The sequence below is a fragment of the Coregonus clupeaformis genome, unplaced genomic scaffold (genome assembly GCF_020615455.1).
Source record: "Coregonus clupeaformis isolate EN_2021a unplaced genomic scaffold, ASM2061545v1 scaf1735, whole genome shotgun sequence".
NCBI classification, from domain to species: Eukaryota; Metazoa; Chordata; class Actinopteri; order Salmoniformes; family Salmonidae; genus Coregonus; species Coregonus clupeaformis.
In genome coordinates, this window is record NW_025535189.1 from 13564 (window position 1) to 25055 (window position 11492).

The 11492-nt window shown below is 43.6% G+C and overlaps 1 protein-coding gene across 1 annotated transcript; it reads left to right on the plus strand.

The window, feature by feature from the left end:
* Positions 1 to 888: 888 nt before the first annotated feature.
* Positions 889 to 11173, plus strand: LOC123487498 (RNA-binding protein, mRNA-processing factor 2a-like; the record flags this gene model as incomplete). Its single annotated transcript, XM_045218707.1, has 7 exons — positions 889 to 986; positions 1164 to 1202; positions 1457 to 1519; positions 2051 to 2201; positions 2954 to 3102; positions 10806 to 10878; positions 11123 to 11173. Coding segments are annotated over 6 exons (566 nt in total), but the record flags the coding sequence as incomplete, so codon positions are not given.
* Positions 11174 to 11492: the final 319 nt, after the last annotated feature.

Sequence of the window (11492 nt, forward strand, 5' to 3'; positions counted from 1 at the left end):
TGCTCACCGTTCTTGTGATCATTTTGACCCCACGGGGTGAGATCTTGCGTGGAGCCCCAGATCGAGGGAGATTATCAGTGGTCTTGTATGTCTTCCATTTCCTAATAATTGCTCCCACAGTTGATTTCTTCAAACCAAGCTGCTTACCTATTGCAGATTCAGTCTTCCCAGCCTGGTGCAGGTCTACAATTTTGTTTTTGGTGTCCTTTGACAGCTCTTTGGTCTTGGCCATTGTGAAGTTTGGAGTGTGACTGTTTGAGGTTGTGGACAGGTGTATTTTATACTGATAACAAGTTCAAACAGGTGCCATTAATACAGGTAACGAGTGGAGGACAGAGGAGCCTCTGAAAGAAGAAGTTACAGGTCTGTGAGAGCCAGAAATCTTGCTTGTTTGTAGGTGACTAAATACTTATTTTCCACCATAATTTGCAAATAAATTCATTAAAAATCCTACAATGGGATTTTCTGGATTTTTTTTCCTCAATTTGTCTGTCATAGTTGACGTGTACCTATGATGAAAATTACAGGCCTCTCTCATCTTTTTAAGTGGGAGAACTTGCACAATTGGTGGCTGACTAAATACTTTTTTTCCCCACTGTAAACTAGGGTTGTTTTTGTAAGGGTGTTATGTCTTGCACTTTTCATTCTATTATCCCATGCCTATCTCACTCACGCACCCAAACATTGGTTCCTGAACCCCAAACATATTATTCCTGTTGCCAGGACAAAATGTGTTCAAAATCAAAGCATAAAAAAAAAAATGGCGTAGCCAGGTTTGAATTGGGGGCATGCATATTGCCTCAACCCTCACTCTTGGATGCACCCTTGTGATTTTTATACCCTACTATGGAAACCTAATCTGACCTTTTTTAGTAGCATGTGTCTCAGTTTGCATTTTGTGTTTCCAGGTACGAACTCTCTTTGTCAGCGGCCTTCCAGTTGACATCAAGCCACGGGAACTCTACCTGCTCTTCAGACCATTTAAGGTAGGCCAGAATCTTTTGTCAAATGTTTCAACTATTTTAGTGTCCCCCCCCGATTCACCTTATTGACATGTTTAATAAGTGTGTCCATCTTGTCAAGTTTGCTGTTCTTATTGTGCAACCTTCCTGCCATTTCTATGGTGACTTACAAGGTGTTTGGGGTTTTACTTGCATTTGCAGGGTTATGAAGGATCCCTTATTAAGTTGACATCAAAGCAGGTGAGATTAAGTCCATATCCAAGGTATGATGGGTACTGGAGTCTGTATAGTCAGGATGTTTGTACTGTAGACATTTTAGACTTTCTCATGACGCTCTAGTAGTCTATATATTAAATGTTTCCTTCATTACTACCGCTAACACACCATTGTTTGCATGTGGAAATGTAACAGTGTACCTTTTTAAGCCAATTTAAGGGCCATCGGTCTTTCCCTGTACTGTCTCTGATGCTCTGTTCTCTCGCTCTCTTTTCCAGCCTGTCGGGCTTGTTACCTTTGATAACCGGACTGGCGCTGAAGCGGCGAAGAACGCATTAAACGTAAGCAGCCATTCAGCCGTTAATAAGCGGACATGAGGCTAGCCCTGAATTATTGAGTAGCCCTCTTCAACCTTTGGGGATATGTCTTTATGCTGAACTGCAGGTTGACACCTTGACATAAGAACGGAATGTTAACCTTGACCTCAATTCCAATATGCAATATTGTTGGGTCATGACTGCCCACCTAAGGATGACTCAATTGTCTACTTGTCATAATGCAGTTGAAATGTGACAGGATGGCTGTTTTTACTGCGATATCTTTCACATCTGTTTCAACTAATGGAGTCCTGTATGGCCTATAACCAAAGTAAACTGAAAGCCCTCCCTTTCCATATTGTCCAGAAGCTCTACACCCCCCCTCTCCTTATATAAGCGTTTTCCTCAAAGGGCTTTTCTGAAGTTACCATGGTATAGTAATCATACCTGCATGCATGTGAGCACAGACTAAAGAGCACTTTACACCTCTTCGCAGAGTATCTCCACCGCTGCCCCCTTCTCCACCCCCTTACAGTGTTCCCCATCTCTCCCTAGGGGATCCGTTTTGACCCAGAGAGTCCCCAGACTCTGCGCTTAGAGTTCGCTAAAGCCAACACGAAGATGGCAAAGAGTAAGCTGATGGCCACTCCGAACCCCACAAATATCCACCCAGCTCTAGGAGCACACTTCATTGCACGGGACCCATGTAAGTCTGCGGCTGCACCCTAGAAACACTCACCACGCGGACATAGGCTACTACCAATCCCCCTCTTTCCTCCCTCTCCTTTTAGAATATGCCCTACAGACAATGCTGGGTCAACTAATTCACCTCTACACCTCAAGTAGATTTTTCTGATCTGTTGCTTTCTCATAGATCATGTAGTTTTGTCTCGGCTGGTCAGGCACAACTAGGTAGTGCACGATGTTCCACTTCAATTAAATTCACCACAATTGTTGGAACCAGGACTTAGAGGGGTTAATCAAACCCACATACACCTGCACTTTGCTCCCCCAACATTCTGTAAAATCCCCACTTTAAATAGTCTCGGCTCCTGTCCTTCACGACGAGTCTCCAGTAGTAAGGCACGAGGAAAGGAGGCGCTTCAGACTAGCTGGACATGGACCCAGTTTGAGTGCTTGACCAGTACATCGTCCTGCCCTTATTCATGGATCACTGATCTAACATATTTGCACAGGTGTAAACAATTGGGTTGGGAACTTGATTTCACCTGTCTTATTATGTTAAATCAAAGATCATCTGGAGGGCCAATTACTTTTTAAACATGACCATAGTCCTGGGTTATGTTTAGTAGGCACCTAAAGGGAGAACATGCTTTGAAACGGGGAGATGCTACATAAAATTTCCCTGAAGTTATCTTTCTGTTCCCCCCCAAAAAAAAATTCCTAAGTGTAGATCAGAACTACTACTATGCATTTGAGGATATCTTTTTCATATAGATGACCTGACGGGGGCAGCACTGATCCCGGCCTCTCCCGAGGCGTGGGCCCCTTACCCCCTGTATGCCACGGAGCTTCCCCCTGGGCTCCCCCACGCTGCCTTTACCTACCCGGCCGCTGCCGCCGCTGCCGCAGCCCTCCACGCCCAGGTGAGGGACCAACCGGTGGGTCTACTGCCTCTTCAGCGTCTCACTCATTTACCATGCCTTGCTCTGTGTCGCATGTGATCGCAAACCAAGCAGGAACATGCATGGATACACATCAGGATTGGGATCAATCCCAAATCAAATGTTTCTCCTAAATTGGAAATTCATTCTTGATTGTACATGTTTGAAATGGAACTACTATCATCTGACATCACAAGGAACCAGTAGTGAGCTTATCCACCCTTAAACATTCACAACCTGACACTGTATTGTTCAGCATGACAGGGGATCCATTCTGTGTGCATTTAGGGGGCTTGGTGCCAAGCCCACTGACCTGCCGGTCTTGCATACTGTAAGAAACCACAGCAGTGTCCAACCTCTGTCCGCTTCACTCCTTTCATAAAATTCCTCACAGCAACATTCCTGTGCGCAGGAATCGTTGCTAAGAGATCACAACAGAGGAAATCTGTTTTTAATTGGCTCTCAGGTTGGATTATGCATTGGTCGTTGAGTGAATCTGTTGCCCATAAAGTCCTGTTAAACTTTAGTCAAGCCTCTCCACTGTTGGCTGTTTTTATGACCTCTTAAAACGAGTAAGTGAGGACAGTCTTGACAGAACTGCTCAGGTAGAGCATTGTTTGTTTTATTCACAATGAACTCTGACCCTCAAGTATGATACATGGAATTGAGGTCTCATTAAATACGGGGTAAAGTGTCTCGCATTGTTTCTGGTGTATGACATCTGTTGCATGACATTTAAGTTGCTTGCTTCGCCCCTGATATGCATCTTGATGGCTTTGTCTCAAGTAAAATATCATACATTTTATTTTACAGTATAAGAATGTAGCCCATCACTCTGGTGACTAGCGTGGTATGACTCTAAATGTTTTTAATGGGGTTCATTGTAAACCTTTAATCGGTTGTGACTGGTTGTCCTGAGAACCAGCTCTCGGTGAGCAGTCCAATAACTCAATGCGAGTTAAAGGTCAAAGGGGTCGACCATGTTCTGCCTGCCAGCACATATCAACCTGAACCTAATGTAATGTACTTCAGGGCTACAGTGTACCTGAAGTCTTGGGTATGTTTTCCTGTAGATGTTCCCTTTGTTCCCAATATTCTGGTTTAAGGGAATGCAGTTGTCTTTTCTCACTCACACATTCAATCCCAGTTTTTCCATGGGTGGGAATGTACTTAACCGTTCCCTTAATAGTTGTGGAATACACAACAATTGGACACCTTCCTGGAAACCACATGTTGATGGCTGGCTGCAAAAGAGACTTGATGGTGAATGTGCAGTCAAATCTCACTAACTGCTAACAGTAAAGTTCAGTGATGTGAATGAGGGGATCCATACTTCATTCATTCCCCTCAAGGTGCATAGGTAATCGTACAGTCTTAGGTCAGAGGGCCTTTGTTATGTAATGTGTAGCGCCTGCAGAGCTAAGCCCCCGAATTCCTCAAGTTGACTTATGAGATGCTGTGTATTCGCAGTAGTCACCAACCTTGGCCCTGGAGAACTATATGGGGTTTGTACGTTTTTATAAAAATAGTTTTATCAAATAAAATTGTAGTTGTCACATGCGCCGAATACAACAGGTGTAGTAGACCTTACCGTGAAATGCTTACTTAACCAACAATGCAGTTAAGAAAAATTTGAGCTAAGAAAAGATTTACTAAATAAACTAAAGAGAAAAAATCTTCAATAACGTGGCTATATACAGTGAGGGGGGAGTGGGAAAGTATTTGATCCCCTGCTGATTTTGTATGTTTGCCCACTGACAAAGACATGATCAGTCTATAATTTTAATGGTAGGTTTATTTGAACAGTGAGAGACAGAATAACAACAACAAAATCCAGAAAAACGCATGTCAAATGTTATAAATTGATCCACGACCCATTTTCAATGCCCTGGCTGAGGGAAGGAGGTTCTCACCCAAGATTTGACGGTACATGGCCCCGTCCATCGTCCCTTTGATGCGGTGAAGTTGTCCTGTCCCCTTAGCAGAAAAACACCCCCAAAGCATAATGTTTCCACCGCCATGTTTGACGGTGGGGATGGTGTTCTTGGGGTCATAGGCAGCATTCCTCCTCCTCCAAACATGGCGAGTTGAGTTGATGCCAAAGAGCTCGATTTTGGTCTCATCTGACCACAACACTTTCACCCAATTCTCCTCTGAATCATTCAGATGTTCATTGGCAAACTTCAGACGGCCCTGTATATGTGCTTTCTTGAGCAGGGGGACCTTGCGGGCGCTGCAGGATTTCAGTCCTTCACGGCGTAGTGTGTTACCAATTGTTTTCTTGGTGACTATGGTCCCAGCTGCCTTGAGATCATTGACAAGATCCTCCTGTGTAGTTCTGGGCTGATTCCTCACTGTTCTCATGATCATTGCAACTCCACGAGGTGAGATCTTGCATGGAGCCCCAGGCCATGGTGAGAAGGTGACAACTGTTGTCACCTTCTCACCAAGCTGCTTGGCGATGGTCTTGTAGCCCATTCCAGCCTTGTGTAGGTCTACAATCTTGTCCCTGACATCCTTGGAGAGCTCCTTGGTCTTGGCCATAGTGGAGAGTTTGGAATTTGATTTGATTGCTTCTGTGGACTGATGTCTTGTAGATAGGTAACAAGCTGAGATTAGGAGCACTCCCTTTAAGAGTGTGCTCCTAATCTCAGCTCGTTACCTGTATAAAAGACACCTGGGAGCCAGAAATATTTCTGATTGAGAGGGGGTCAAATACTTATTTCCCTCATTAAAATACAAATCGATTTATAACATTTTTGACATGCGTTTTTCTGGATTTTTGTTGTTATTCTGTCTCTCACTGTTCAAATAAACCTACCATTTAAAATTATAGACTGATCATGTCTTTGTCTGTGGGCAAACGTACAAAATCAGCAGGGGATCAAATACTTTTTTTTCCCTCACTGTACAGGGGGTCCCGAGTCAATGTGCGGGGGTACAGGTTAGTCGAGGTAATATGTACATGTAGGGTTAAAGTGACTATGATAGATAAAACAGCGAGTAGCAGCCTAGCACAAACACAATTTGGTTAACACGGGTATCTGGGCCCATATTTATAGTGTCTCAGAGTAGTAGTGATGATATAGATGAGCCCCCCCTTATTCATTGATTTTAAAAGACAACTGATGCTAGATCTGCATTGTTTAGTGCTGGCTGGAACAAAAGCCTGCACACCTTGTAGCTCTGTTTTACTGTAGTAAAACCCCCTCCCTCACAGTTGGTAGGTCTAGGGTGAAGCTACCCCTAGATGCTGATATTGAGTCAGTTTTGCATTTGCCCCACTAATGGTTAGGATTGGGGGAGTAGATGCTGATCCCCTAGATCTGTATCACAGGCGGCTGGTAGCACCTTAATTAGTGAGGACAGGCTCCTAGCAATGTCTGGAATGGAATAGATGCAATGGTGTCAAACATATGGTTTCCATGTTTGATACTACTCCATTCCAGCATTTGAGCTGTCCTCCCCTCAGCAGCCTCGTGTGATCTGTACTGACAGTGGCTTGCGAAAGTATTCACCCCCCTTTGGCATTTTTCCTATTTCGTTGCCTTACAACCTGGAATTAAAATGGATTTTGGGGGGTATTGTATCATTTGATTTACACAACATGCCTACCACTTTGAAGATGCAACTTTTCTTTTTGTGAAACAAAAAAAAAGACACAACAGAACTTGAGCGTGCAGAACTTCACCCCCCCAAAGCCAATACTTTGTAGAGCCACCTTTTGCAGCAATTACAGCTGCAAGTATCTTGGGGTATGTCTCTATAAGCTTGGCACATCTACCAACTGGGAATTTTGCCCATTCTTCAAGGCAAAACTGCTCCAGCTCCTTCAAGTTGGATGGGTTCCACTGGTGTACAGCAATCTGTCATCCCACAGATTCTCAATTGGATTGAGGTCTGGGCTTTGACTAGGCCATTCCAAAACATTTAAATGTTTCCCCTTAAACCACTCGAGTGTTGCTTTAGCAGTATGCTTAGGGTCATTGTGCTGCTGGAAGGTGAACCTCCATCCCAGTCTAAAATCTCTGGAAGACTGAAACCGGTTTCCCTCAAGAATTTCCCCATATTTAGCGCCATCCATCATTCCTTCAATTCTCACCAGTTTCCCAGTCCCTGCCGATGGAAAAACATCCACACAGCATGATGCTGCCACCACCATGCTTCACTGTGGGGATGGTGTTCTCGGGGTGATGAGAGGTTTGCGCCAGACATAGCGTTTTCCTTGATGGTCAAAAAGCTAAATTTTAGTCTCATCTGACCAGAGTACCTTCTTCCATATGTTTGAGTCTCCCACATGCCTTTTGGCGAACTCCAAACGTGGGTGCTTTTTTTCTTTTTTTTCTTTAAGCAATGTATTTTCTGGCCACTCTTCAGTAAAGCCCAGCTCTGTGGAGTGTACGGCTTAAAGTGGTCCTATGGACAGATACTCCAATCTCCGCTGTGGAGCTTTGCAGCTCCTTCAGGGTTATCTTTGGTCTCTTTGTTGCCTCGCTGATTAATGGCCTCCTTGCCTGGTCTGTGGGTTTTGGTGGGCGGCCCTCTCTTGGCAGGTTCGTTGTGGTGCCATATTCTTTCCATCTTTTAATAATGGATTTAATGGTGCTTTGTGGGATGTTAAAAGTTTTGGAGAATTTTTTTTTTTTACCCAACCCTGATCTGTACTTCTCCACAACTTTGTCCCTAACCTGGTTTGGAGAGCTCATTGGTCTTCATGGTGCCGCCTGCTTGGTGGAGCCCCTTGCTTAGTGGTGTTGCAGACTCTGGGGCCTTTCAGAATATATATATATATATATATATATATATATATATATTATACACACACACACGGTGAGGGGAAAAAAGTATTTGATCCCCTGCTGATTTTGTATGTTTGCCCACTGACAAAGAAATGATCAGTCTATAATTTTAATGGTAGGTTTATTTGAACAATGAGAGACAGAATAACAACAAAATCCAGAAAAACGCATGTCAAAAATGTTATAAATTGATTTGCATTTTAATGAGGGAAATAAGTATTTGACCCCCTCTCAATCAGAAATGTTTCTGACTCCCAGGTGTCTTTTATACAGGTAACGAGCTGAGATTAGGAGCACACTCTTAAAGGGAGTGCTCCTAATCTCAATTTGTTACCTGTATAAAAGACACCTGTCCACAGAAGCAATCAATCAATCAGATTCCAAACTCTTCACCATGGCCAAGACCAAAGAGCTCTCCAAGGATGTCAGGGACAAGATTGTAGACCTACACAAGGCTGGAATGGGCTACAAGACCATCGCCAAGCAGCTTGGTGAGAAGGTGACAACAGTTGGTGCGATTATTCGCAAATGGAAGAAACTCAAAATAACTGTCAATCTCCCTCTGCCTGGGGCTCCATGCAAGATCTCACCTTGTGGAGTTGCAATGATCATGAGAACGGTGAGGAATCAGACCAGAACTACACGAGAGGATCTTGTCAATGATCTCAAGGCAGCTGGGACCTTACTCACCAAGAAAACAATTGGTAACACACTAGGTTGTGAAGGACTGAAATCCTGCAGCGCCCGCAAGGTCCCCCTGCTCAAGAAAGCACATATACAGGGCTGTCTGAAGTTTGCCAATGAACATCTGAATGATTCAGAGGAGAACTGGGTGAAAGTGTTGTGGTCAGATGAGACCAAAATGGAGCTCTTTGGCATCAACTTGCTGTGTTTGGAGGAGGAGGAATGCTGCCTATGACCCCAAGAACACCATCCCCACCGTCAAACATGGAGGTGGAAACATTATGCTTTGGGGGTGTTTTTCTGCTAAGGGGACAGGACAACTTCACCGCATCAAAGGGACGATGGACGGGGCCATGTACCGTCAAATCTTGGGTGAGAACCTCCTTCCCTCAGCCAGGGCATTGAAAATGGGTAGCGGATGGGTATTCCAGCATGACAATGACCCAAAACACACGGCCAAGGCAACAAAGGAGTGGCTCAAGAAGCACATTAAGGTCCTGGAATGGCCTAGCCAGTCTCCAGACCTTAATCCCATAGAAAATCTGTGGAGGGAGCTGAAGGTTCGAGTTGCCAAACGTCAGCCTCGAAACCTTAATGACTTGGAGAAGATCTGCATAGAGGAGTGGAACAAAATCCCTCCTGAGATGAGTGTAAACCTGGTGGCCAACTACAAGAAACGTCTGACCTCTGTGATTGCCAGCAAGGGTTTTGCCACCAAGTACTAAGTACTATGTTTTGCAGTGGGGTCAAATACTTATAAATTGATTTGCATTTTAATGAGGGAAATAACATTTTTAACATGTGTTTTTCTGGATTTTTTGTTATTCTGTCTCTCGCTGTTCAAATAAACCTACCATTAAAATTATAGACTGATCATGTCTTTGTCAGTGGGCAAACGTACAAAATCAGCAGGGGATCAAATACTTTTTTCCCCTCACTGTATATGTGTGTGTGTGTATGTATGTATGTATGTATATATATATATATATATATTTATATATATATATATATGACACTTGGATTGCACACAGATGGACTTTATTTAACTAATTATGTGTCTTCTGAAGGTAATTGGTTGCACCAGATCTTATTTAGGGGCTTCATAGCAAAGGGGGTGAATACAGATGCACACACCACTTTTCTGTTATTTATTTTTTTGTTGTTGAAACATCTTAATTAATTTTTTCACCAATTTGGACTATTTTGTGTATGTCCATTACATGAAATCCAAATAAAAATCCATTTTAAATTTCAGGTTGTAATGCAACAAAATAGGGAAAACGCCAAGGGGGATGAATACTTTTGCAAGGCACTGTAGGGGAGACTTCACACTGGAGCCTGTGGCTAATAGTGTGCCCTATCCCGCTGCGTTTTGTTACTTAAAGTTTGACCCAACAATGGTGGCTGCTCATTGATAGGCTCCATCTCATCCTCTTTGCATAGGAAGTTAATTGTTAAGTTTATTTTCCAAGACCGAGGAATGTGCGGCATTCTGAGGGGCGTGTTCAGGGGGAAAGAAAATAATGTAACATGACCACAGGGTATGGAAGTGCCAAACACATTGTCTGGTGTTCTCCTCCAGGTTCCCTTGGCCAGAACACAAAGGTCTAATGCGTGGCACTGTCCAATGGGGGATAGGACAGGAAAACAAGTTATGGCGACGTGGTGAAAGCTACAGAAATTGGGTCTGAATACAGTAGCTTTCCTATACAGCTCAGTGGATGGTTTGTAGAGTAGATTGACACTAATGCCGTCTACATGTGGAGTTGTATGTTACATTTCTTGTCAGTGAAAGTCCATTATTTGAACTTGGAAAAAAAAAAAAACATTATTTACCCCAGGATTCTTCAACTGGTGACTATCTGGGAGAATAAAGAAAAAGGAGCACTCTGTTGCGTAAATCGGATAGATTTATTGACGGGACAAACAATAGCTGCTCTTTAAACAATTGAATGTCTGTAAAGCGTCTGAAGCAATATTCACACAACCAAGCATTTGGTATCCCTGAAAGTAATTTCTCTGGTAAGGTGATCAGCAGTATACTAGACCAGTATTCCACCTGAGTGGTGTTCATAAGGCACCACATGGAAGAAAATGGACAGACAGGGAGGGACTACCTTGTCTAACTCAAACACAGAACATGACCCAAGCATGGGCTTTGCTGCTGGAGTGCCCTCTCTAAGTCTGCTTTGTATTCCCCAGATGCGTTGGTATCCGTCCCCGTCTGAAACCTCACAACCAGGATGGAAATCCCGTCAGTTCTGTTAAGTGTTTAGTAAGTATGACCCTTCCCAAGAAGCCTAGCTAACGGTCTGCGTCTGAAATGGCACCTTGTTATTTGGTGCACAACTTTTGACCAGGGCCTACGTAGGAAGTAGTGCACTATAGAGTAAAGGGTTGCCTTTTCAAACTCAGCCCATGTCATCATTTCCTGGGCTGTCACATGTGATGCTTTCAGTTGGCTAATTTGTATGGACTTGCAAAACAATGTTTTTAAACAATTTTCTCACTCTCACCAGATGCCATTCAGTACCTGAAGGTTTTTGATTTTCCCTCAGAGCGGAGTAAAGGTATTTTGAACTCAATTGAATTTAAATCAGGTTTATTTAACGGACATTAAGGTGCATTACCGATGTTGCTTTCCTCGCAGAAAAATGGAAAGGAGGATTTTGCGACCGTGGAAACATCTTGCGGACGACAATCTTAAGCGGACAACAATCTGACTTTTTGACCTTTGACGGTACAGTCCCAAAAAAAATAAACCTGTGCGAGCAGTCTTTACTCGAAGTGGACCTAACGCTGTGCTGAAAACTATCTAGCTGCTCTATTGGGTGTGGGAGGGTGGGTGGGACTCGACAATCAATGCATGTTGAGGTATCCAGCCTGAAT